Here is a 27705-nt window from a genome sequence, read left to right on the forward strand (position 1 = left end):
GTCAGTACATTTTATCACGGTTTATAGTGAAACCGGTTATCGTCCCATCCCTAGGCTGCTCATGATTTGGGGCGGTGGTACCACTTCGACACAAAGGCAGTTTTCACATGGGATCTGTGCACAGATCATGTGAACCGAATCCGATTCATCCGATCACATGTATCTCTTGTTTATTTTCAATGAGTGGCAAAGTCAGTGTGCAAGCTTTTCGTAGAGGTTCTAAATATTATTATATGCCATATGTAAATATTACAGACTGTAAAGGGCCGTACACACCGGGACGAATATCAGCGCACGTTTTTCGCCAGCGTTTTTCAACGCGATTTTCGCTGACGATGAGCCGAGTGAGCATGCAAATTCATTCCCTGAAATTAGATGGTGCCCATTTGCTCCGCTTTGGGCTATATGCACGCATAAGTTCCGCATTTGACGCAACGATGCTCGTCAGTTTCGGTTGGGGAGATTAAAGCGGAGGAAAACCAAGGAAAACGTAATTATAGCAGTCTTCAAAATTTACAGTCAAAAATAATCTTTGAAACGAAACTTTCATACGTTTAGATAAAATTTAATATATAGTTATGTTTATTTAATATAATTTTAAAAAGAAGCATAAACACAACGTGGGATGTCTGTTTTCGTGACTAATGTTTTTTTAGTATAACCATGGAGTATAAAATTCAATATAAATTCTCGGTATTGCATTGGACTCTACGATTGGCGGAAGTTATTTAGCATCCTTAGACCTTCACCGGAAATACCGCCGTGTATACAGCCCATACCACACCATAACAGTTCTCTTTTATCAAGATGTTTGTAGTCGCTATCGCGTTTGTCATATAGTTCTTTATGTTCTTATTTCTTCCTGGCAGTGTACACGGCGATGCTACTTGGCGTAGATCTTCTTCTCTGTTACGTATGTGTGCTCGGCAAGACCGCTTTGTGTTTGAGCGCCCCCAAGTTGGGTTTTAATGTAACTGTAACTGTTTTACTGTAATACGTGAGCAAAAGCGCCAATTTCATTGGTTGGATAGTTTTTGACGCGACGTGTCAGACTAATAAAACAACGAACCGTTTTCTTTTAAATGATGCTTTTACGCCTGGCGTTTTCGCATCGGTTTGCACACTCACATTATTTGTGTCCTTTGCAGATTGTCTGTTGCCTTTGCAGACATCCTAAGTCTCCCAGAAGTTCCGGGAGTCTAGTTAAAATCTCCTGGAATCTAGAGCGCGCATGCGAGACAGAACATAATGCGTGCATAACATACATACACATAGCGTGTGCACGGCAGACAGGGAGAGAGCGAGAGACCTCACGAAAGCTAGTCGACCCCCCTCACTAAACAGCGAGCATGTGTGTGCAACAGTAGGCTGCGGTAGGCTAAAATATTTATGACAGCGGTAATGGACAGTTCCGCTTCCAACCTGTAGGGTGACCACAGAGGAAAAGTCCCTTGCTGTTGCTTTAAGTGCTAGTCTAATTTCAACATGCAGCTTATAGGAGACATTTGCTAGCCTTGGTCTTTAATTAACATTCATTTGTGTGCAGCCTACATCACAATAACTGTGCTGGTTGAAATATTAGCCTAAATGCAATTGGTCAAATCGGTGTTGTTTTGAACTGCATTCCCGCTGAAAAACAAGCATTCTAGAGCGAAAGTGTTGAACGGTAGTGCAGATATGGGTAAAAAAAGTACTAGGCCTACACCAGATAAAGGAAATTTCTTGGACCTTCTGAGGAATTCTGAGGCTCGTCTTTAATTTTTTTTCCTTTGCTTTTTTAAAAACCTTTTACCATAACCTGTTAATTTAAATGATACTATACTGAGAAAAATGTAAGGATTTAATTACCAAATGCTGTTGTATATCATGTCACACTGCAGGATTTGTCAGCTTCTCAGAAGTATTTCATGTCAATTCCCCTCCCTATACAACAGAGGGATAGATGCACTGTCACATAATTATCCGTCCACCTATCTCACAGCAGACAGCTTGACTGCTCATTACTCAGGATCCGAGTAAGAATACAGAACACAATAAAGCAGAAATAAGCCTAGTTCTGCACCACTGCTTTATTTTGTCTTTGAGAACCTTCTGGCTCTTTGCATGATGTCTTGACATCCAGCCTGGTCTCCACTTGGAGAGGACAGATGGCTGGACTTGAACTGCTGCTTGGCATCAGGTAAACAGCCTCAGCCATTTTTACAGCTTGTCAGGACATCATATTTGGTCCACTGCTCTCAGGTGAGGTTCACCAGGTAGGGCTGAGTGGTATGACGATGGAGCATTGCAATCGCAGATATGCCTCAGACAGTTTTCGTTTTTCTTTTTTAACGACAGCTCATTTAAACATTTTTCAAATGTATGTTTTCTGGTTTTAACTTGTGTTATATAATATGAAGCTGATGCCAGACTTGTTCATTTTTTTTTTATTATTATAAATAATCATACCTTTTGGTATGCATCCAAGTTCCAAAAATAATCAAATAGAGATACAGCTGCATAAATAGGAATTACCACTTGATTGTGTAGTATATAATGCAATTCCTGCAAAATAGCTATATTTTGATTTATGTATATTGTTTTGGTCATATCACCCAACTTTACCTTTTTCCCGTTGAAAATACGGACATCAGTTATTTCTTTGTTTTTCAAGAGAGAACAGAACTAATCTCCATCTTTATTTTCTCACCAAAGTTCTTTAAACTCCATCCAGCTCTCTTCAGCTCCACATTTAAAATCCAAGGTTTGATTGTTTGATTGTTTTTCGTTTATATATTGCCCCTTTTTCTAGACTTTGAGTTTCTTCTTTTGCCTCTGCCATCATGTTGTTATGAACATATTTTTCCCAATTTGAATTGAAAATGCCTCAAGCTGTTTTAAGAGCCCTCTGATGCATTACAACACAAGAAAAATCTGTAATGCAAACATCTTGAAGTGCTCTTAGCACAAACGTAAAAAAGGGTTGTTTGCTTAATCTATTTAGTATAATATCTTGCCTCTACCTGCCAGGATTTAAGCAGGAAAATAAAACTGGCTACAGTTTTATTTTTAAGATTTACTTTGTCTCTTCTCAGTCCTAGCAATTGATCCATAGCCTGTGCCCTGCTGGGTGGGTCAGATAATCCTTTTTATCCCCCATGAGCGTCTGATGCAAAGACCTTTCAGGTTCTGTTTGGTTACAGCATATTAAAAACTGTAAATCGTGACCACTTGTGTGTCCAAACTTGGTCCTGCAGAGTTTAGCTCCAGCTTGCTTCAACACACCTGTCTGGAAGTTTCCAGTATGCCTAGTAAGACCTTGATTAGCTGATTCGGATGTTTAGTTGGGGTTGGATCTGATTTCTGCAGGATTGGTCACCCCTGCTCTAGGCCTACTTGTAAACTGTAATGTTTATTTATTTATTTATTTTATTTGCTCCTTGTTTCCTTCTGTTGCATGTTACTGATGAGTATTTTAGTATGTTGGTCTTTATTGGCAGAAGAATTCCCCTTCATTTATTTACGTTAACGGACATGAACCGTTCTGAATGGTTTGAAATGGTTCTGGAACCCTAGGCTCTGGTGAGTAGACTCCAGTTCCTTCATCTGAAATGTTTGTAACTTGGGAATTTGGTGTGTATTTCAGACTGAGACATATTTCATTGATCTGAGGCCATTTTTACCCATGAGCTCAAGGACCAGCGTGAGATCTTTTTTCAGCCCACCTGTGGAGCTTCAGATCAAGGGAGTCTCTGTTTATCTCTGAATAATTAATGCTCTCCCGAATTATCCGCTCCTGTCTGCAGTATACAGAGCACCCAGAAGCCCAGCCGCTAAGCTCCTCACATGGACTGAAATCCAAATGTAATTTATTATTTTTCTTGTGTACCTTTTTTTCCCCTTCAGTGCTCTTAAGGCAATGCAAAGACCTTGTTTTGTATGCAGCTTACAGCCACCTCACTTTCATTAGATGCTTTGTGCGAAGACCTGAACATTTCAGTGATCTGAATTTTATTCGACCTCTAGGGATGATCTAAGCTAAAAGCAGAATTGTATAGAGTTGTGTTTTCTAGCTTAACAGGTAGAGCAAGGTGCTGGGAACACTAAGGTTTGATTAAGGTTAAGGTTTGACTGCCAGGAACCGCATCTACGAATAAAACGTATAATTGGAATGCACTTAACGAGATAATGCATGTCAGTATGTGTTTAGCATGATGTTCTCGCTGCTCAATCACTTCTTTCTCAATTTTCTTTATACTCTGATCATGTCTAAATATACTCTCCCAGCTCCATTTATACAATTTTTGTTTCTCTAGTGTTTTACAGCTGTTAGATTTTCTTTGATTAAAAAACACATTTCCTGTGGCTCTCTTTAGGGAAAAAAAAGAGGAGAACTCATTAATTTTTGCTGATAAAGCACCCAGATGAGCTTCGATAATGGGAGTTCACAGAGCCATTTTACAAAGAGGAATATCTGAAGCAACATTAACTTCAATTAATTACTTAGCTTAATGGTCAGAGCTTGCTTGTGGGTGTATAGAGCTGATCAATCCTCTTCACTGGACCCTGGGCTGTTAAATCAGTGTAATCAGCCCCTCTGTCTGTCTTACTGGGCCAGACTGGTGTGTAATGAGTCTCTGAGTTGCAATTTTTGCTGTTCCTATTAAGATCATCAAGCAGGCAAAGATTTGTTCATTGTCTATCTTTATATTTCTAGCTGAAGTGTAAAAGAGCCCTGCAATGACATCTTCTCTGCAAGGAGTTGGAGAAAAGTTAATACATTGAACTGACCCAAATATGCAAAATTCTATCATATAAGATTCGATCATGTATACAAAACTATTTGTATATATGATCTTATGATCATTGCCATCACATCAAATTTATAAATATTCATTGTATTTAATATTTATTAGTATTCTGTATTCTATGATGGAAATACATTATTTATTTTTTTAAATATAATGGCTGACTGATCCTCTATTTATCCTAAATATAGACAAAATATCTTTTGCTTGAATATGCATGAAAAACTTTGATCACATTTTTTTCCGGACTCCCGGAATGTCGGAATCCCGGACATTTTGGGTGTTCTCGTAACACATTTGCAGCCAGACTCATCACAGAGACTAACTAGTAGCCTAGACTTGTTTAACCACTGCGCTCTGTTACCGGTAGGCGTGGCCTCCTAGTGCAGCAAAGCAAGTGCATTCTGGAAGTTGTTGTCTTTCATCCACATTAACCAAAAATACATTTTCTGGCTTTTCTCAGTCTAGAAATCTCCAAATTCAAAAGTGATATCACATTTCTTTTACATAAATGACCCATTTTATATACACATTCATCTTTCCAGAGGTGAAGTATCCCTTTAAGGTATATTACAATGTTTCCAAGACCTTTATATAACAAATGTTCGGAGTGCCGACATATAGTATTTCAGTACAGATTTTATGCATGACCACCTCTGTGCTGTTGCTGGAAAAATGGACATGTCTTGAGGTGCTTAATGATTTCCACTCATATTTTTCCACGTATCAGATTTGGTTCTATACCTGGATTTCTTGTACTACAGTCTTTTATCTTCCTCTTCTTGCAGATTCCTGCTAGATTAGCCCACTTTAGGCTTATATACGTGCAAAGTCTTATTGATCCTGACAGTACATGCTTGTGTAGCGCAGACCTCATTTGATGTCCAGATTAGCCAAGGTCAGATATAGATCCACGAGGATATCATTAACGTAAAGAGCCCAGGCTGTCAGTTCACATTACCTCAACCGATATACTGCAGTATTTCTTAGCTTGCATAAGGAAAAAAAAAGTTTAATGTCAGACTGTGATTTTACATAGACTTTGATTTGTTTTTTATTTGAAAGTCTTTCCAAGTTCTAGCAGCATAGCAGCTAATTACCCAGTGATCTGAGATCAGGTTCTTGCAGTGTTTACAGAAAGAACCAGTGGGAATGCTGTGTGTTTTTGCCCACTTGTGTCTATGTAAAATTAGAGATTTAAAGAGTACAAGTGTGGCAGAGACGTGTGTCGTGGGACTCACACTGCCCCCCTGTGGGTGAGTCTCAGCGTGAGCTTTTGGGCAAATATCAGGCTGACAAAACAAAAAGCTTAGACAACATGCTCACAAATTGTATCCTCCTGGTTCCTATCAGTTTGCTTTCGTTAGTCCTTTTTTCAGTGAAATCTATTAGGAAGGTGTCAGGATAGCGGCTACAGATATAATGACAACGCACAGATGTTTAAACCGTAATTCACCACCTTGCTTGTGTGTGTTTAGGCCTTGAATGCAAAGCCTTAAATGAAATGCTTCTAGTCCTGCATACAAATGGCATCTCTTAAGGAAGGCATAGACCAGTAAGTGTTCACATTGTTATTATGATTAGCTCCCAGAGGGAGGTGCTGGTTCAGTCTCTTCAGCCAATGCTTGCCTGTTGCCTCAGACACTCACATACACAGAGTCTGCGGCAGGAGCCACAGCGTATTTAAGGGTGCCGGACACGTATTGGTTTTTCTGGGAAAGCTGCCTGTTTCCGGGCAGGTGCTGTTGGCTTCCCTGACAGTTCTTAGGAGCAATGAACAGATTAGCAAGCAGCGTGGTGCGCATAGTTGAGCTAGGGTTATGCAGGGAGGCTCCTTAAAGCCAGAAATGTTAAATAGGCCCTCTGTGCCCACGGCTCAGGATGCCTGCGGTGTCAGGGCCAGATCGCCTTCGTACACCGCACACAAAGCAGTCAGCAGTAAACAACCTAAAACCTGTCAGAAGAAGCGGGGGCCACGCAAACGAAGAGAACGTCTGAGAGAGTCGGCTCTGAATGGAATTGGCAGCAAAGGGGTTTTAAGCTGAAAAGGTCATAGCTCACTTTGCCTTTCAGAGCGTCTCCGACAAATTATCTTTGAAGTCGTTTGTGCATTTGTTCATGGAAATCAATTGAAATGCAATGACGACGTCAAAGTGTTGGTGTGATGTTTTTTTTTAATGACCCATTTTATTAAAAAAAGATTTTCTGCTCCTTCCTTCCACCCTCCCCTATTGCTTTATTCCTCATTTGGTGGGTTTCTCACTAAGTCCTTTCTTATATCGAGTATGAGGAGGATAAACCTCTTATTGCGGCAGGAACATAATCCCTTTTGCATGCCCACAGCGAAAGTATATTACACCAGAAGTGGAGCGGATACATCTGTGACTGTGTATGGCACCAGGAACCTCCCACATCCTATGATCTATAGTAAAAAAAAAAAGAAGCCTGATGCACTTTATTTGATATTTAACCCAGTAGCATGTGGTTTAACAGGTTTTCAGACCCCAGAAATGCATATAATCCAATATGCAGATGATTCAGGGTCTTATTCAGGGTCTGGGATGCTCAATCACAAAACTATTTGTTTGTCTATTTCGTAAAAAAAGGTTCAAGTCCGACATGAATTGTGTCTGATTCAATGTCTTTTCTTTCTGTCTGACAGTTTCTTGTAAATTTGAACTTTTACTATCTAATAAGAGGCTTAATAATAAAGTTCACTCAAAATAAAAAAATCTGTCATCATTTACTCACCCTCATGTTGCTACAAACCCATCTTCGGAACACATATGAACCATCCAGCCAATAAAGTCCACTTTTGTAAAGACATTTGGTAAAAGTAGGCTACTACATATGAATTAAGCGTTTTAATCCAAGTGTGTTGAGACAATAGAGCTCATCAAAATCATAAATGGAATGTTGAATGACAAGCAAGCACATTTAAGCTTTCATGTTACCATATTTGATAAAGGCCTAATTTAAATCTGTTCATCACAATTGTGTCTATTCTTATGGACCATAATTATGATCACTGTGTATGTTTTGGCCATAGTTCGATTAGTTTTTACTTATGTGAGAGTGCATTTGAAAGAGCCAGAAGATAAACTGGCTAATTGACTTTCCAATTGGATATATTTTAAGGGCCACCCATTTTCACTGTTAGATGCTCATGGCCCAGCAAGAGCACCATCACTTTGTTCTCCACTCTGTGACAACCCTGCCCTGCATCCCTGACAGCTCATTGATTACCGTAGTGTGCTGCCTTTCGATCGGCTCCCTGATGAATTCGCTCAACCCTGAGATCCTCCCTCCCAAGTTTTCATTTGTCTTTATCCTTCAGAGCGTCTCTCAGGAGGGTTACCATGAGAACATGCAAATTCCGTTCTGCACCGTTGGCTGTCACCTTTTCCTTTCATTTGTGGCATAAACACTCAGTGATGGGTGCAACTATTTTGCAGCGTCTTTCCTGAAATGACAAATCAGCCCACACTGATAATGTCACAGAAAGCCTGACAATGAAAATCATTGGGAGATCAGACACATTGGCAATTGGTCTAGCTGATGTTTTCCTCTTCCATGAAGGAGAAGAAAGCGATTCATCTTCCTAGGCTATCTTTTGCCCTGGTTGCTATTATCACTGAGCTGTAATTGCCTGGTTTTATACATGGCTGAGTGGGCCTGTAATAAAACTCTAGGCAGAAATACAGAAGACACGGGGAGAAGAGAAACCGAAATAATGAGCTTAGTTATCCAACTCTCCAGATGCAGGATAAAACAACTGGAGAAGAGTGGGGGTCACGGCACGTCCTGATTTACTCCTGTTGTTTGATGATCTCTGGAGAGGTTTACATTCTTATGATTGGCCTGGCTTGAGTCTTTGGCAGTGATGCAATGGCAAAACCATAAAGTTCTATCTATTGGACTCAAAAATTACTTTTTTTTTTTTTACTTGGTATTCAAAAAGTTAGGAGCACCAGCAAAAATTTAGGAGCACCCACCAAAAGTTAAGGAGCACCACAACTACAAATTATATATATATATATATATATATATATATATATATTAAAACAACACTGTGGTGAGCAGGATGAGGCCAAGGGCCGTGAGAGAGCGGTGTGATTATTGATGAGAGATGAGCGACACCTGCACAACGCACCGGTCTCGTATCTCCACGGAAAGGAGCGACGACAGTGGAGATCGAGAGAGGAATAGGCCTGATTTTATGTTTTGTTTTGTTTCTGTTTTGTGTGGCCAACAGTTGACCTTGAGGGTCTGCTGGCTTATATTTTCATTTTTGTATTTGTTTATTTATTTATTAAACTTGTTGAACGTTCGTCGGTTCCCGCCTCCTCCTTCCCACAACATCTTGAACCTCGTTACACTTGTGCCGAAAACCTGGGAACGCGAACGATTGGGTTGTCAAATAGTCGTTGTCATGTTCTGTCAACATGGACGCTCAAGGTGGTGCACTGGAGTGAGTTGCCGGGGGGGACGGACAAGCTTAAAAGCCTTAATAATTAAACTCGAGAACCTGATTTGTTTTTCACACACTTGTCCCTGCATTTTTTTGTGCTTGGCACTCTGTCCAAGTTTAACCAAGCTCTTGTGCTTAAAATGTATTGATTCAGTTGCGAACGCTGTGTTACCTGCAAACTCTGTCCCATAGGCTTTACAGTGAATGCAATGCATTTGAACCATCATCATAGCGGAACCACTCAAAGTCTTTTAGCCGCTCTCTCCGAAAGTTTTACGATTTCTTTTCAGCTGGTGGATCCACATTAACCACAGCACAACTCCAGGATTATTTTTGACTTTAGGTGAGGGCTTACAAAAGATATCTGTCACTGTTCAACTTCATTTCATCTTCTCTCTCATTCAGCCTTTTAAATTTCGTGCGGTAGTCAGCTCCCTGTCACTGGACAATGGAGCGCAGGGAAAGGGAGTGGAAGTGATTGACGGCTAATATTAACCAATCTAAAATCTGCTTTAAAGTTAAGAACGTAAGGATGAAGTTTGATTGGTTATGTAACATTGGATCGAATGATGGTCCGGCCACCACGCATCAGTGCACTTAGGTACACACACACGCGCAGTTAATTGCGAATGTTTTGTAGAGAAATGAAAACAGGTTGCATCACAACCATTATTTGCTTAAATGCTCCCAAATTTTTATTTTTAGGTCGCAGAGGTTAAATTTCAGGAACATATGTGACCAAAATGTTTTTTTTTTTTTTTTTTGCCAGGATAGACAGCTATCTCTAATTGTCGTCTTGCTGTGAAATGAATGGTTCCTGCTGTGGGTATCCAGCTGTGATGGAGGAAAATGGTCTTATTAACAGTGTTAGTTCTCTCTTGTGCCCGTTCCAAAATCTACCAACACCCTTATCGATGTATGCTGCTCAATGCATATATTCTAGTGTTGAACATTTGTAGTGTATTTATTTAGAGTATGTGAATCATATAATTTTATGTAAGATTTTTTTCATATTTTTGAATGCCTCATCTAGTCTTCATTTATTAGATAAAAAAATATTGCAATTTAAAATAACTGTTTTCTATTTGAATATATTTTGAAATGTAATTTATTCCTGTGATGGCGGAGCTGAATTTTCATCAGTCATCTGAATCGCATTCGCATGATCCTTGAGAAATCATTCTTATTATCATCCAACTTGAGAACAGTTGTGCTGCTAAACCATTTTTTGGAAACCGTAAAAACTATTTATTGGGATTCTTGATGAATTGACGGTTCAAAAAGAACAGCATTTATTTGACATAGATGAGGGTGTTTCCATGATGGCCGCCAAGTAAACTGACTTGCCCTAATTGGACTTCAGGACACCTCAGTTGTTATGCATTGAACAACATCAACATATGTTACAGGTAACAATTTATACCCCAATATGGGGAAACACTTTTTAAGATTCTTTCCAAGCTTTGCTTGTCCTAGTAAAATCCTTTAGGGTTCTTGATGTCTGAGAAACACACTTTCTGTGATTTAGCTTATTAGCTTCTGTGCTACTTATTTACTGTATTAAGCCATAGGCTACCATAGAAGCAGTATTTTGGAATTATGGTTATATTTAATGCTTTTTTTCTGGTATTGAGGACGTGAAATTGATGTCCTGACTGAATGAGAGTGATACCTTATGGCTCAAACCCTAAAACATTTTTCTCTTTAATGGCTCATTCAGGGTATGCCAAGCTTTTGATTGACAACTAAATTCTCCGGTGTAGCCAGAGGAGAGGCAAGGGCTCAGCTGGATTGTTTTCCGTGGCTTAGGTTCCAATTCCCAGCTCTCCATTTGGCAGAAGGGATCCACTTTGCCATCAGTAAACTGTGACCGTGTCTCAGGGCTCTGATCTTTTAATGCCTAGTCCCAAGAACTTTCCATTTGGAGTCACTGATCCAAAACCGAAAGGTAGTTTTCGCCGTGTTTATATAAATTGCAGCCCACAAAGCAATAATTTGAGTTGCAGGTCTTGTCAGAGGCATCATCAGTCTTTTGCTTTCAGGTATGTGGTAGTGCACTCGGGTCTTGCTTAGAGTTGTGGGCCATGAGCTATATTAACAGAAGGTGAACATTGTTTCCTCAAATAACCATTGGGACTGAGCTGCACATTTTTGCCAGATAATTGGAACTTTGCTGGTTAGTGCAAAGCTGTGGATGCTTATCACATCATATAGTGTAGATACTCATGGAAAGGAATAAAGGATAATATTATGGCTATATTTAGATTGATTGTTATAAATTAGATTTATTTAGTTAATTGTGCTTTCTTTGTAAGATATCTTTTTCCAGTCTCCCTCTCTTTCCCTTCAGTTGAAATTAAGCATGAAGCCCTTCAATGGGTTGCAGAGTGCCACAGACTTTTCCCATAAGACTCTTGCTGCTGAATATCAGCTACTTTGTAAAAATATGTTAATTTCACCACTTTTTTACAGCTCAAAAGCTTGTTAGAATGTGATGAATTGAGAAAAAAAATCAATGCAATGCAAATTTTGAGCGGGGAAAAAAAATGTTGAGGGGAAATTTCAGCCGCATCTTTGTCTGACAATATGTTTATACAAATGTGTTAGTTCAGTGGCTCGTTCAGTGTTGCCTTTGAATAATGAAGTGGGCGGAATTAATTTCATGGATTAATGCGGCAGAAATAATTAATATAGCTTATATTTATTGTTGCAAATTTGTTCTAAATGTGGTTGCTGTTTCGATAACTGGATATGGCATATCTAGACTGAATCTTTTTGCTAAGTTTCATGCGGACGCTAAACGGGTCTTAATGACTCCATGAACAGAGGTGTATCTTTTTGAATAGCCTACTATAACAGCTAAAAACATGACACGAACATTCAGAAAATCATTTAAGATTGAAATGAGGTTTTAAGACTCTTCAATGTTATAAAACACGTGTGCTGCTGACAAACACGGTGTAGGAAGCGGAAATTAAGCTAATCTCCCAATGTTAATTTTGGCTCCAGAAAGGAAATTGTGTGGTGCAGCAAACAGGATTTGTCCTTTGTTTCCCATCATATTTTAGCAGAAGTGTGTCTGTTAAACAGCCCTTGGATTACGTGGAGAACACCTTTTCGATGCAACACCAACAACAACCCGTCCTGTTCAAACCTCTTTCTTTTAGCCAGCTAGGCAGGGGTCCAGTCGCCCTGACCACGCGTGCCAATTCCCCCTAACCTTTCCTCACTCACAGTTGTGCGCCACACAAACAACTCTCTTCACAGCAAGAGACTGAAGTGCACTCTATCAGTTTGCCAAGTGCACTTTATCAGTGTGTCGGCCCGAAAATCAAAGGCAGGTCATTTGTCCTCAGGCTGCACATGTTTACTTTCAGTTGCTGTTCTCACACACGCACCCACACAAAATATATACTGAAATACAAGCAACTGATATACTGAAAAAGTCAGTCCAACACCCAATGTCGTGCTGGTGAGTTTTGCACTACTTGCATGTACTTCACAATAATGTATAAATCAATCTAGATATTTTTTTTCGTTTAGCTTTCTGGGTAAAGACAGGCGTCACACATACTTTTCATGCAGAGACAGCATCTGACTGCAACAGTTCGACTAGACTAATAGTGTCTCTGATGCTGTTATGAAAGATTGCTAAACTTGGCAGTGTCGTGAAATTTTTTTTTGCCTCACCATCTGTGGTGTTTTCTTTTCTTTCTCCTTTTCTTAAAGCTCTCCTTTCTGTCAATAATGTCGTTTAGTGCTCTGAAATTGATTTGTCCCAGGGACATTCAGTGGTTTAATAATGACTAAGCAAGAAAAACTCAAGACCAGACCAGGACGTGACAAGATTTCACTCCTGGATCATTTTGCCATCGTCAAACATTGTTGTCTCCATCTCTCATGCCATGCTTTAGATTGTAACACAGTGGAATTTTTGATATCCAATAAACACACTCTATAACTCGGGTCGTTTAGTCTATCTCCGGGTTTGGGATTGATTTGCGCCAGCCAACAGTCAGACACCAAAATGGCATTTAGAACTGTTTTTTTCTGGGGCAACTAGCCACCTTCTCCTCCACCCGGGGTCTAGAATTAACACTTGCCAAACAGTAAATACATAGCCTGGATGCCAGCCCAAACTCCGCCCACAACATCTTTTGGTCGGGAAGTTCGGTCTAGACTCGATCCATTGAGGAGTAATTATGATCAGGCAAAAAATTATCGGGCCAATCAGATTGCCAGGGCGGGCTTTATACGATGATGGACCGATGATCTGCAGGGACGTAATCATCACGTTATCAAAGAGCGCTAACTGGTTTCCCTCAGAGATGACTGCAGCTGGAGAATTGAGATGTATAGATTTTGCTGTCGCGTCTGTTTTTAAAATTAATCGACAGCGCATTAATTTTAATAGACAAACAGAAAACTGCAATCAAGGCATTTGTCGATCGGAAAGATATTCGGCAAAAGTGTAACTTATCAGCTGGTTCTGACGGTCGCTAAAGGCGGGCGTACACGGTGCGATTTTTTGCTGTTTTACGAGCTCGCCGATGATTTTTTTCACTCGGGGGAAATCGCGTGTAAATCGGTTATGCTCGCATGTCGCGGCTCGTATCGTGTGCGAGGAAGATACGAGCTGAGCCGAGCACCTCTCGACCTTCCGATAATTTTTAAGCATGTCGAAAAAGTTCGGGAGCTGTCGGCTTGCATTCGTGAGGTGTATGCGGTTGAATGAGCCGATTTGTCAATCTATCTGAATTTGACCAATCAGCAGCTTAGGAAATCCAGAGAAGAAAGACGAAAATGGTGTGGACTACTAGAAACACTGCTTTAATTAATGTTTTCATGATGACTTTGTGAAAGGTTAACTAAACAGCATCTGCTGTGTTCCTACTGGCCAGTATTTGGCATATTTCATTCTGAAACAACTGTAGGCTATGATATTGTTTTTGATAGTGCTATACATTTCTTACAGATTCTCACATTACGATGATCATTACGTTTGCATGTTCCTAAAAGCAATTACAGTTTGTCTGCAGCCTAAGCTTTTTTTATTAATGCCGACAGAACAATGTTGCCAGATATTGCTACGAAAAACAAGCAAAAACTAACAAAAACAAAGAAATTATATAAATATCCAAAATAAGTTCAAAGCTTGTGTTTTGAAAATAAGATAAATATATTAGGAACCACTTTAATAACTTCCTAAAGTGTGACATTAATCCAAAAAACGAGTCCAGATACTGTCACCTTTCCATAATGTGGATCTGACAACACGGGATCTGGCACCCGCGCCCTCACTCTCAACGCGCTCAAGCTCACTCAATCCCCGTTCACGGCGATAGCTTCTCGCAGCAAAATGAATTGCAAACTCTCACACATGAGGTGGATTAAACGGCTAATTAAAGAGAGCTTGAAATTTTATTTATGAATGTGTAGCCAACCGTAACTACGTTTTTTAACTCATTCACACACACACACACACACAAGGGTGACCGGACGTCCTTTTCCCGGTGCTGAAAACGAGCATATAGAAAAATAATCACGGCTTGAATCAATATTTTATATGCAGTTATTCGAGTTTTTAGGGCGGAACTTCGTGCGATTTCTTCGGAATTTAGCAGGTCGTAAAATCGTGCCGTATATCACTGCCTCCGTACGATTTTTGGATAAACTCACTCGTAACGTGTGCCTGGACATACGATCTTCCGACCATCAGAATTCGTACCGTGTACGCCCGCCTTAAGTTAAGAAGATGGGACGTAATGAAAAGCATGTGGTCGTTGTGGTTTCTCCTTTGGTCGCACTCATGAAGGACCAAGTGAAAGAAGCAACACTCGTTATTTTACTTCTAAAATAAGTAAGTTCTGTTTTTGACAACTATGCTATACATTAGTTATTGTGAACTAGCAATTAACCCATTAATAGGTTCTATGCATGAACCCTGCTGTGCTGACGTATATCCGATAGGATCTCAGCCAGCTTCTTTACTTCTGCATAGCACGTTCTGCAGGCAAAGTGTATAGCAGCAAAACTTTAATAAAATTAATTTTCTCAGAAACAGTGACAACGATTTTAGAAACTGATTCGCTAGTCGGATTTCGCATGATATGAGAGAATACTCACCCTCAAAGTTGTCGATGTAGCTTGAAATATATAAGCCCTTCTCTTTTTTACTCTTATGTGTGACCGCTAACTGCCTCACAGTGTTGTTAACATCATTCACGTTAACCACAGGAAGTTTTTGTAAACAGCAAGTGTAATTTGCCACTATCTCCACCTATAATGCAAAACTGGCTTTTGACGCAGCACCGGATGTGCATATCGTGCACGGGCGATCGTCCATAGGGCCTATTACCCATTAATACAAATGTGTACAACTTGAAATATATAATTGTGGAAAGAACATTTAACATATCAAAAAATATTGTAAAAGTGTTGTATTAAATATCATGAATTAACATAATTCGTCATTTAACCACAAAAACAAATGTATGAGGAACAAAATCCTAATGTATCTGTCTTCGTCACAGTTTTACAGAGTGACACTATATATATTTTTTTAGTTTAGAGGTTATGTGTGAGCAGGATCCATGGTCAAAATACCAACAAAAATGTTTATAAAAACTATGCAAAATACAGTTTAATGGACATTAAGAATATTTCTGGCATACCATTTGCAAAATCATAATTTTCGACTTTGAGTATTTGTTTTTGTGTTTTGTGCGCTGCGCGCCATTAGGATCTCTCCGTAGGGGGGACGTCAGTTGGAGGTTGGCCGCCCTCTCTGTGAGAGAACGCAACCAATGGCCTGCCGAGCGCATGAAGCTTCTAGGGATGCCTTTTTCGGTTTTATTGCCATCCTTCCCTTTTGTGTGCGACTGCCACATCGCCAAACAAGACCTAGCGTTTTGTTTTAGTCATTTTGTTGTTCAGCCCATATGTCATGATATTCATCTCTCCACAACATTTTCACATGCCTTTCTGCTGCTTTTTCCTCTCCCTCCCTCTATCGCCCTGTCTTTTTGTATCCTCCCCCCCCTTATTCCTCACTTCTCTTGTCTCCACAAGCCTCTGTGGAAAGAGCAAGCACATGTGGGGGTGGGGAGGAATCACAGCTGAATTAGTTGGTTCTCTCCGATTGGTTGAGAGGCTGGGTATTGTAGGTAGGGTGGAGAGAGCGGGGCGGGTGACATTTGTTTATTACATATTTCCCCCCTTCTCTTATCTTGTGTTATCACGTCAATGGCTCCTCCTATACAAACATAAAATTGACAGTGGAGGGGAAGTAGCGGGCTCACTGTATACAAGGGGAGGGTGTGTGTGTGTTTGTATATGTGTGTGCTGTCTGTCTGCCTGAGAAAGAGAGCCATTTAATTTGTGGAGTGAGCAGGGGTATGCGTCAGTTCGTCCACCGTATCCTAGACACTGCCGATGCCGCGTCCACAATCTGCTCAACGTCACGGTTTCATCAGGCAAGAGGGGTTGGCGTTCGGCGACGCCGCCACCAGAAGAGAGAGACAGGCAGAGAACGAGAGAAAAGCAAGGCAGCATTGGTGCACTGATGCCTGTGCGCGTGTGTGTTTGAGTTGTCTGTGTGGGGCTGCCGGCGGTCCGCTGCTCCTTAGTTACTCTGGCTTCTTGCTGCTGCTGTACGTCCTTCATCCTATTTGCCTCTGACACCATGATATTTTGTAATCACTTAGGTGAATACAAGAAGGACGAACTCTTGGAAGCTGCGAGGTGAGTATATGCCTTCTCAACCTTTCCTCATGTCATTTCCCTCTCTCGCATGATTCCGTCCTCTTCCTCCCTCCCTCCCTTGCTGTTTCCATAGACACTGTTTTTCTTTTGTCTGTGCACATGGATATGAATTAAGGCATGTGTCGGAGAAGGTGCTATCAGGACTGTGAATATCTCACTCAATGGATGTATTTAATACGTACATGTGATGGCCTGGAGGAGCCCACTTGCTACACAGAGGACTGCCCGAGAGTTTCCATTTAGCTGTATGCCATGGGCAGAATGCTTTATTCCATGTGGTGAATTCGGTTTTAATTGGTTTCCGAGTGCTGCAGGTGAAACCAGAGGAGGAGGATGCGAAAGAGACAACTTCACATCCTACCTGTTGTCTGGGGAAACTCCATCTTAACAAACACCTGATTGTCACCGTAGGACACCTAGCAATGGAGAAACAAGACTGCCTTTTGAAACACATGACATGTAGGCAATCCCAGCAGTCATCACCTTTTCGTTACAGAGAAAAGATGTTCATTTTCATACTCTGGTCTACATCTCCATTGGCCTTACCCCCCCCCCCCCCTTTTTATACCCCTGCCTTCAGGCATAGCCCACAGCATGGATACAAATCAGGGCTCTTGTTGTTTTAATGATCAAGAGAGAAAGGAACTACAAGGGCCTTGTAATTCTCTCCAACATTAGGAAGAAAGATTGCTAGGAACACATGATCACAGGGGGCTTCATTGTTGTGGAATTAGCCCACCCCCCTTTAAGGATGGCACGAGTAACGCTATAAATTGAGAATCGTTTTTAGAGACTATCAGAATGGAAAATGGACGATGCAGATAGATAACTATTTGGAAGAAAGTCGGGTTTGACTTATGGCCTGTGCTCTGTGCTCTTCTTAGTAGTAATCTCCCGAAGACCAGGATCCCTCTGCAAACGCATCAAGATTGATGACACCCTCCCATTCCTTGGCCTCTCTTCCCAGTTGTAATCTCCCAGCCAGCCCTATTTTTCCATGTTGGTGGTGGGTTGTGCATTTTAAATGGAGTATCTTATGTTGAAGCCAGTTATCTGCAATTACTGACAGGAGGATCCAAGAGCAACTGGGGAGAAACAAACTCTGCTGTTTACGCAAGGTTCTGGCAAAGCTTGTCCTGTAGGAAAGTCTCGGACTTAGGTCTGCTATTGCCATAGAGTAGTTGCCTTCAAGACCCCGACAGTTTCCAAAGATGGAACGCTCGACGTCAACATGTTTCAGCATAGGAGCACAACCAAATTGTTCGGCAGCTAATATATCTCCTTGCCATTGTTCATCTTTTGATTAGAGTGGGATCAGGCCTATCTCAAGCCACAGATTGGTCATAGCTGTGGAAGGCCTGTCAAGTTACGGCTCACTCCAGTTACAGCAGGAACTTTGTATAGGATATCCGCAATAGCCACTCCTATGCATATGATACATTTACATTGAAGTTACCCTGTCGTTTTCTTCTTTATGTTCCATGCAGTAAATTGCCATAATTATAGATGCTGTTTGTCTTATGTCCTCCTTTCTTGACTATGACTTTTATTCCCCAATCTCTCCTTTTGTCCTTTACTCCTTCACTCCTTATCTTCACTGTGAAATACATTGTTGGCTTATTCTTTTTTACTGTTCCCCAATGTTCTTTAAAAACTGCTGCTTTGCTTCAGGAGCGGAAATGAAGAGAAGCTCATGGCCCTGCTAACGCCATTAAACGTCAACTGCCACGCCAGCGATGGCCGTAAGGTAAGAACTTTCACTGCATCATTAACATTTGACCACTGTTTGTGAATACTCCATAGAACTGTTAATATTCTCCTTCTGACAAACTTCCAAAACCGAGTCAAGGTTAGATGTCATATTTCATTTGCATAAATGAAAACAAGCTGTTTTTTTTTTCCTTGTGGAAATTGTAGTTCCAACCGAAATGCAATTGTTTTTAAGTCAACTGGTGAGACAATTACTTCATATGCATATTTCATTAAATATGGTGTTTTCTGTGACTAAGCTTCATTGAGAAAATTGCATTTTTGGATTCATTGGGTTAATTTTGCAGTTGAAAATAAGTTTTATCATCAAATTAAAAGGAAAAATGAATGCTGAGCGTTGGGTTTAAAGCTGAAGCGAAGAAGTCGGTAAACATCACTCTTATGTAATTGGTTCATAATTAATCAAGTAGATAACTCAAGTAATTTATGTGGAACTGCCATTTAATTAGACTAGTTTTTGCTGCTGCTGTTGTTGTGCATGAGTGTTGCATTGGTTCCAAAATTAAACCAAACCCTAAGGTTTTTACAAAGATATACTGCATTTACTTGCAAGAGCCTGCAATGCACTCTTTGTGTGTAACATGAGCTTAATTTAGTTTATTTTACAGTGTCCTTGTTACACATTTTACATGTAGTTTCCATTGTAATAACTATAAATTATGCATAATTACAAGCAATTAAATCTAAACCAAACCCTTATCCTTACCCTATAGTAAAAACATGTAGTTAATTATTTTTACTCAGTGTTACTTAAATGTATTACTCTGAATAATACAGATACCTTAAAATAGATATCTATTTTTTAAATATCTATTTTTTGGTCTTATATATCCATTTAAATAATACTTGTATGCAATTCATCAGCAGCCCATGTTAGACTGTGTACAACGTCTTCTTCTCCATCAATATTTGTCACTGAGGACAAGATCGGAGCAGTGAAATGGTGACAGAAGTGTGTCCTAATCTCTCAGTGAGATCAAGGGCTTGATTTAGAGGAATTACACTCAGCCGCTTCTGCATGTAGTCCTCATGCATATTTATTGAATATTGACTGATTTCCCAAGCGTGCAACACAAAATATTTTTTTTCCCTGCTTTGGTAAACATTTTGAGAAGAGTCTGGCTGCAGATATGCACTCTCAGCTCAGATGCACTGTCTGTGACATCATTTCTGAAAACTGTTTAACAAAGATTTATTACATAATAATTCTCCTCATTCAACTCTTTGCTGTCTATTTTGAATGTGACAGTAATAATTTTAGAAATACTGATGCAGCTTATAAAAGTAATTCTGAAGGATGCTGTGATGATTTTCCAGTTTTTTTGTTACGGCTGGACAGGAGTAACCAATCATAGTTGTGATTAGAGGCTAAGACATTTTGTTAAATCATTTTAAAGAAATTGCTTCATGGATTTCCTTTTGTATGTCAGATAATAATCCTTTTAAGCGTCAACATATGATTTGAACTTTTCAATGAAAAATGTATTTAGTTATTTATTACTAAAATAGTATGCTTAAAAATAGTACAATATAGTGTCTCAAGCATAATTCTAAATAGACCAACTATGGTTACATACATGACAGTGTATGTTGTCTTTACTAACACGTATATATTGCGTTTCATCATCACATACATTTTTTTTAGTGTATGAACATCTTATATGAGAGATTTCTTTTTTTCCAGTTCCCCTGTAAAGAATGCAATTGAGTTCCAGATATTTCCCGACTCGTGAACATTTTAATGCAATATAGCCATGCACATTTTAAAACGGATATCCCAGTGCTGCTTAATGACGTTTATTTTTCAAAATTTATGTCGCAACATAAATTCTCCTTTTGATCAAAAACGTCGGCCATTTCACATTGCACTAAACATCCTCGATTTTTTGAAAGCTCCTTAGATTGAAATTCATCCCTGAGCTTGTTTAACAAGGCTTCTATTCATCTTAAAACAGGTGAGTGGAGTAAAGGCTCACTGAGCATGTGCCTGAGATTGGCTTTTATCGACCCAAGGGCCCATATCTTGCCTCTCTGTGTTAGCAGACCTCTAACAAAGGCTGATGCTCGTCCTCTTAGTTATTTGAGAGTGTGTTTCTATGTGAGATGCTGTCATTATTAAAGGGATTATAGTATTTAGATGCATCTGATCTGTGCCCTCTTGAATGAATCTCAAAGGATTCAACCCACTCAGAATAGATTGGCATTGCATTTCGTTTTTAATTGATTTTGGTTCATGATCTGGAAGAATTTTACAATCACCATGATAATGCTTATTCAAACGCAAAGTGCTGCCGTTTGCATTTTGCCCGGGATAATCTTTATCTCTTTTGGTCTTAATGAAAAAAATGCACTTTCTGGGTCCATCTGCTTTAGTTGGCTGTTTTGCTCTCCCATGCAGCTTTATGGGTGTATGAAGATTAGTCTAAGGTAATGTAAATAGCAGCTTCTGCCTGAATCACAAAGAGACCACTCTTCTGCCTTTTGAATGCAACCCTTTGGTGCACTAGCTACTTTATTAGAAATAGAAAGACACCACTGGAAGAATAGAGCAAAGCAGGTTGTCAAAGCCTAAATACTAGTTTGATTTAATCTGAGGATACCTTCTTGTGTAGATCCACTGACAAGAGTTTTCCCTATTGTCTAGTTACCGCATTTTATTCTTTATCTTCTCTGCTGTACAGTGAAGAGAGTCCTTGAGATATTCTCGGAAGTGTGTTATTTAGAGCTCTGTCCCTTTAATTTCATAGCCAATTTCTTCCACCTGATACTCCAGCCTCAACCATGAAAAGTGATTTGACTTACAGCGACTGCCAGCACAGCCTTCCTCCACAAAACACCCCCATCCTGTAACTCTGAGGATATTTCGGCTGGACCTCCGCCAAACCCCCATATGGTTGAATTATGTATTCTGTGTTCAGACAGAACAGCACTTCCTTGGTCTTCTGTCCACACATCTCTGCACCAAACAGTGTTTTGTGGTTATAATCCATATTCTGTAATAACTGTGGGTGTATCGATTTTAGATTTCACACGGTTTGGTTTGTATCACTGTTTTCGATCGGTAAATACTTCATATGTTTCAGCTAAGGGTTTAGTGGTTCAGGTTAATTTAAAGCTGTCCACCACAACCTCATAGTTTAGCACCCCCAATACTACCGTTATTGGGATTTTTTTTTTTTTTTTTTTCCGAAGAGCCTCTTTTAGTGTGTGTATATAAATAAATATATATATATATATATATACATTTATGCATGTATTTAACAACATAAAACTGCAGTATTTCCCTACATATTTTTTTCCTCCCGCATATATGTGGCTTGATTGTGTCGTCAACAAAAAAATTCTATAGGGCTTATGCTTATATTGATTGCCTTTTCTTCCTACCAGTAACGTATACATTTTCACACTGAACCAAAGATTTAGTGAATGGCTTTGTCTACCTCTCGTTTCCAAAAGTGTGGGATGTTTGTGTTGATAACGCCATCCTCAGGGCTACATTTTGAGTTTTTGTCACAGTTCAAGCTCAAGTTCAAGCTGCCCAACCAATCGAGCAGGCTGGATTATATTTTTTGAGGATAGAATCATGGCCCTTGTGTTGTCTGTAAGCAAAATTGCCATGTGCTGGTGAGGAAGGTCCACTGCAGCATACGTATTGTCCATTCTTACACTACATGGTGCTTCACCACGGTTGTCTCTGTCATGCAAAATGCTTTGATATTCTGACTGGAGCATGAAAATACAGTAGACAGACATCCCACTGAGCATTAATTAGCCAATATATCTCCATTCATCATTATATCTTCCCCTCTACTCTGTTGCCAAATATGAGCAACTTTGTATTGATGACAATGGCGTGACTCACTTTCACCCGCTCTCCATTACAAGTGAACCACTTTTCATTTGGTAATTATATATTTGCCTCAGTTGCCATCACGCTCTCAGCCCTGGATCATGTAACAGATGGCCTTTGGCCCTCAATTTATAGCTTGCTGTTTTCCCACACACTTCACCTCTCTTGGGATTTTAGGTTATATAGGACATATCATTCATAAAATAATATTGATTTTGTTGTTGTGTTTTTCTCTTCCCATGTTCCCATGTAGAAAGCACATACTGTACGTCTTGTATTGTCTGGAATAAGGTTGCTAGGACAGCATTTCATTAGTCGATAGAAATACATCTGATTATCTTCAGATACCAATTTTGAGACGACAGCGTTTATTAGTGACTATTATAAAAATATGCACTGCTTTATGAAGTTATTACAGTTAAATATAAAGTGAATTAAAATATTCCTCAAGTAAAAGTGCTTCAAGTATACAGCTCTGTTTTTTTTGCATTTCAATAAATGCAAATCATATTTTTAGCAATTAACTTTAGCAATTCTTTTATTTATTTTTTAATGTTTATTTATACATCTCTTAATTTGAATTCTGCCTAGCATTTGGCCATTCACTTGTTTTTAAATTCATATTAATACCAAACGTGTGACATCATCCCTAAGGCTGTGTGTCCACCAAAGTGTTTTCAGCCAGCTGAAAATGCTGAAAGCGCCTTGCTGTGGGTGCATAAGAGGGCTTTGGCAGTGAATTATTTTTTTAATTTGCTTTGCCTGCTATGATAGAGAATATCTGCGTATGTGTTACAAGTATCTGATTTCACAGAGAGTTTGTTTCTGTATAGATTCTATTGAAAAAATGTTGATACAGTGTCAAGTATTTGCTCTGGCTCTTGTTTTAATTTTTTTTGTTCCATTATTATGCTTGTAGTTAACGTTTGTGTTATTGTTGGTGGTTGGTTGGTGTGGTATTTTTCCTGCCCCTCCTCCATTGGACCGCTGGGTCAAAAGAGACCATGATGAGAGCTGACCCAAAGTTGAACGTTCATCTACTCTCTGGATCGATAAAAATGCTGAGCGTTCAGTGTGAAATAGATGCTAAACGCCTCGCTGCCGTTTTAAACACTCCCAGTGAAAACAATTGGAAGAAAAAAAACGCTAGCCTAGGGGAAAAAACTCTTTGGTTGGACACGGCCTAAGTATAACTTAACAGGCAAGTCTTACACCTAATTGTAATGGGCTCTGCTTAATTATTCTACCACATCTATTAAGTATAACAACATGAACCTAGAGGCTTCTACCATTTCCAACATCTATCCTAATGAGAGGTGATGGGCCTCTCCATTGGTTCAATCTCATTTCAGCCTTAAAAGACTGACATCTTTCTCAGCATTTGCAAATTACCTCACATTCATCTTTCTCATGGATTGCTGTTGTTAGTTTTTTGATGTTGACCAATTTTAGAAGCTTCAAAGTTGTACTAACAGTGATGCATTGAATGGTCCCATGCTGTGAAAATTAGGGCTTCCTGCTTTTTTATTTTTATTTAAAGGGCTGTCTCATGTGCTGTGATTTCTTTTGCACTGCTAAATAAATGCAGTACTGAGTGTTCGCTGTGCTACACTGAATCAAATTCACTGCAAAATCAATTATTTTTGCAAATATGAAAGCCAGCCTCATATCAGTGAGATTTAGTTGCGATCTGACTGCTCAACTTTAACTTTGTCTTCAAAGGCAATTCTTTGTGTAGACCGCAGTATACACATACACGTATAACAACATAACACACAAATTACAATAAATCATTCAAAAACCTTATTGCAGCACCTTATTTAGTACATACACTGAAAAAATAGCCCTATGTAATTGCTGAAAAATTTACAGTAAAATTCAAGTTACAGCATGAACTTAGAAGCTTTTTTTCAATTCAAATAAACAGCAAGTAACACGTTTAATTAAACGTACAATTTTGAAGTAGAAATACTGAAATTGTATTTTCTTGTAAAACATATTCCCTTAGAAATATATATATATATATATATATATATATATACATATACATATATGTATGTATAATGTTATATCTTTTCTTTGTTTAATCTTTGTTGGTTTGTGTAAAATAAACCATATAAAAAGCCTATTTTTAAAAGCTGTATTCTTTATTTCTCCGTTTTTTTTACCACTCGTCTCTACTTACTATGTGCAGATTTGTTCAGAGTATTCTATTTTCAGTTTTTCCACTATGTCTTGTTGCGTAGGAGGTGAAGGTCTTGACAGTTCTGTTCTTCAATTTATTGTAGATTAAATAGGTCTCTGAAAATGGTCAAGCGTGTAGTAAGATTTAAATCCTCAATCCTCTTTTGTCTCATTTTGCTCATTTGTTGTTTATTGTTTATTTAAATTAGAGCTTTCAATAGATTAAATAGTTCATTTTAAAGTAATTAATCATAATGTAATTGATCAGTGGCTTGCTTGCTTGTGATAGACATATTTTATTAATCTCTGAATGTAATATTATACATTGGTAGTGCACTCACCTAAAGGATTATTAGGAACACCATACTTAATACTGTGTTTGACCCACTTTTGCCTTCAGAACTGCCTTAATTCTATGTGGCATTGATTCAACAAGGTGCTGAAAGCACTCTTTAGAAATGTTGGCCCATATTGATTGGATGGATAGAATCTTTCAGTTGATGGAGATTTGTTGGATGTACATCCCAAAGATGTGGTGTTGGATCCAGATATAACGGGTGGAGATGGGTAGGATTGGGGGTGGGGTTAAGGGTCAGGGGGCGGAGATGGGTAGGATTGTACTTTTAATATTTAGTGCACTATATTTTGTGTCTTCCTTGATCCTTTTCTGTACCACAGTGAGATATTATGTACTGTAGGTTTAAATGACAAAGGGGAGTAAATGTGGAGTATATTTAGGTGAAATATACCTTTGTTTTTCTGTGTGGCACTCTGGAGAAGTGCACTGCACTACAACAAATACTTGTCCTAATATCTCCCTTTCTGTAAAATGTAAGATTGATACACATTTTAAAATATTTCTTTTTATGTTGGCGTTTTCTTTTGGTATTTGTAATACTCCCTTTAGACATCTACATCTTATAACACAGCATTTTATTCTCTTCTGTCATATTTTCTGGCTGGCCGTGTTGTCTCAGCATTTCATGGCAGCTGTGACCCTGGAGGAGCTCCTGCTCAGTGAAGCGTTTGCGTGTTAAATGTACCCCCTTGAACTGCTTTGTATTCAGGTTGGGCTTCTGCCTGCCTCTCTCTTGCCTGCATGTGAGAAGCCGGCATGTGGTTGGCACTCTTATATTGCAATTTACCACAACCTGTGAGGATTCAATGCCCTGCAGGGTCATGATGATGTGAGGGAAGAAAAGTGTCTGTCCTACGATTTAAAGACTTGAGAATGGAAATGGTGATCACCAGTTTTAGTAATTTAGTCAATTGAAACATTGGTGTCCTAAAGATCCATTGTACTTTAAGCCCTGTATGCAGAAGAAAAATGATCTTTTACATCATTTAGACTGTGGACAGCTGGTGCAAGAGTTAGTAGGTGATAGTTAACTAGATGTGCGATTACATGCTTGGCCTATTGAAACCAGGAGACAGTGTGAGCTCTACTGATTTGTCCATCACACTTTGAGACTCTCGTCCTTAGTCCTGAACCTCTCAAAGCTGCAGGCATCTCGCTCTCACAGCGTGGCAGGACCCAGAACAGTTCCCTGCTCCATGTCAAGATCAGTCATCACTCTTTGACCAGGACCACTGATGAAGAGGTCCGATCCCCATGAAGCAGCTGCTTTCCGCAACCAAAGATGTGATTTGCAACCATTAGAAGTCACACCAGTAACATGGAGAGTGTGGGTTTCCTCCATAGGCGGCTGGTGGTGGGTCAGGCTTGGAATCTCATTCCCCTTCAGGGACATGTTTAATCTCGTTATCACCTCCAGAAATGAACGATGCTATCGACCATCCAGGGTGACTGTAGGGGGCATAGTTGGTTGGTGTCTTGCGGCTTCTTTACAGGGCTCATTTACTGGGCTGTGAAGGGGGTTAAGTCACTTAAGGCAACAGTGGTTTGCCCCGGGGAGACAGAGAGGGAGTGTCGACGTGTGTGTGTGTGTAGTTGTAGCTGTCTGAACGATGGAAAAAGCGGAGTCATTAGTCTCCTGTCTGGTGAAGAGGTTGTCAGTGAAGACAGAGACACTGCTCATCATGATACATTTAAGGGCACACTAAAAGCTGAGCTCCATCTTTGCTGAAAAAGCCCTCTTTGCGGTGGCACTTATTCATGACAAGGGCACTATGAGTGGACAGGCTTTTCATCAAAATGTGAGCGAACATTCACACATTTAGCAGAATGACTGATTAAATAAAAATGTAAAAATTCAAGACCCTGTGGCTTATTTTGAAGTGATCTAATTTGTTTAAATTGATTAAAGCTAGATTTTAGGAGGTAGCAGTTATGTTGAATTTTCCACTCACTAGGTTGCCATTTTCACACTTGATATAGTCGAGTATCAATCAATCATTTGATTGTCTCGCATTCTCATTTGCTTTCACACTTAGTTATTGTTCAACAGTATGTTTTTGTCATCAATGCAGTATTTTGTAGTTCTTCTTAGACTCCAGCTTAGTAGTTTGAAAAGAGGGTTGTCAGGAGTGTGAATCACTTCAGTTTCTGGTTTACATGAATGAACCCAAACAAGAAGTGAATTGCTGACTGTTCTACAGCAAAATACAGCTTCTTGGGGAACTCAAATATATAGTATAATACAACACACAGCACAGACCACGTTTGGGTCATTTGAACGAGATAGTTCACCAAAATGAAAATCCTGTCATCAATTGGAACACAAAAGAAGATATTTTGAAATAATGTTTTTGTCCATACAATCAAAGTCAATGGGGTCATAACCATATTGGACCATCTTGACTTTCATTGTAAGGTCAAAAGACGACGACTTAAAAGATTTACATTTTTTGATAAACTACCCTTTTAGCAAAACTATCAAGTGAGAAAGCTACATATATGTAGATATTACTAATATTTA

The 27705-nt window shown here is 39.4% G+C and overlaps 1 protein-coding gene across 4 annotated transcripts in view; it reads left to right on the plus strand.

The window, feature by feature from the left end:
• The window catches only part of tnksa (tankyrase, TRF1-interacting ankyrin-related ADP-ribose polymerase a), a 102797-nt gene that overhangs the window by 32650 nt on the left and 42442 nt on the right, over positions 1 to 27705 (plus strand). For all 4 annotated transcript variants that reach the window (XM_089124018.1, XM_039688086.2, XM_039688087.2 and 1 more), the window contains 2 exons: positions 16965 to 17001; positions 18694 to 18769. In XM_089124018.1, coding sequence (XP_088980144.1) covers positions 16965 to 17001; positions 18694 to 18769 — 113 coding nt within the window. The remainder of the gene's footprint in view (positions 1 to 16964; positions 17002 to 18693; positions 18770 to 27705) is intronic.

Source organism: Pimephales promelas, chromosome 19 (genome assembly GCF_988280905.1).
Source record: "Pimephales promelas chromosome 19, fPimPro1.hap1.1, whole genome shotgun sequence".
Taxonomy (NCBI): Eukaryota; Metazoa; Chordata; class Actinopteri; order Cypriniformes; family Leuciscidae; genus Pimephales; species Pimephales promelas.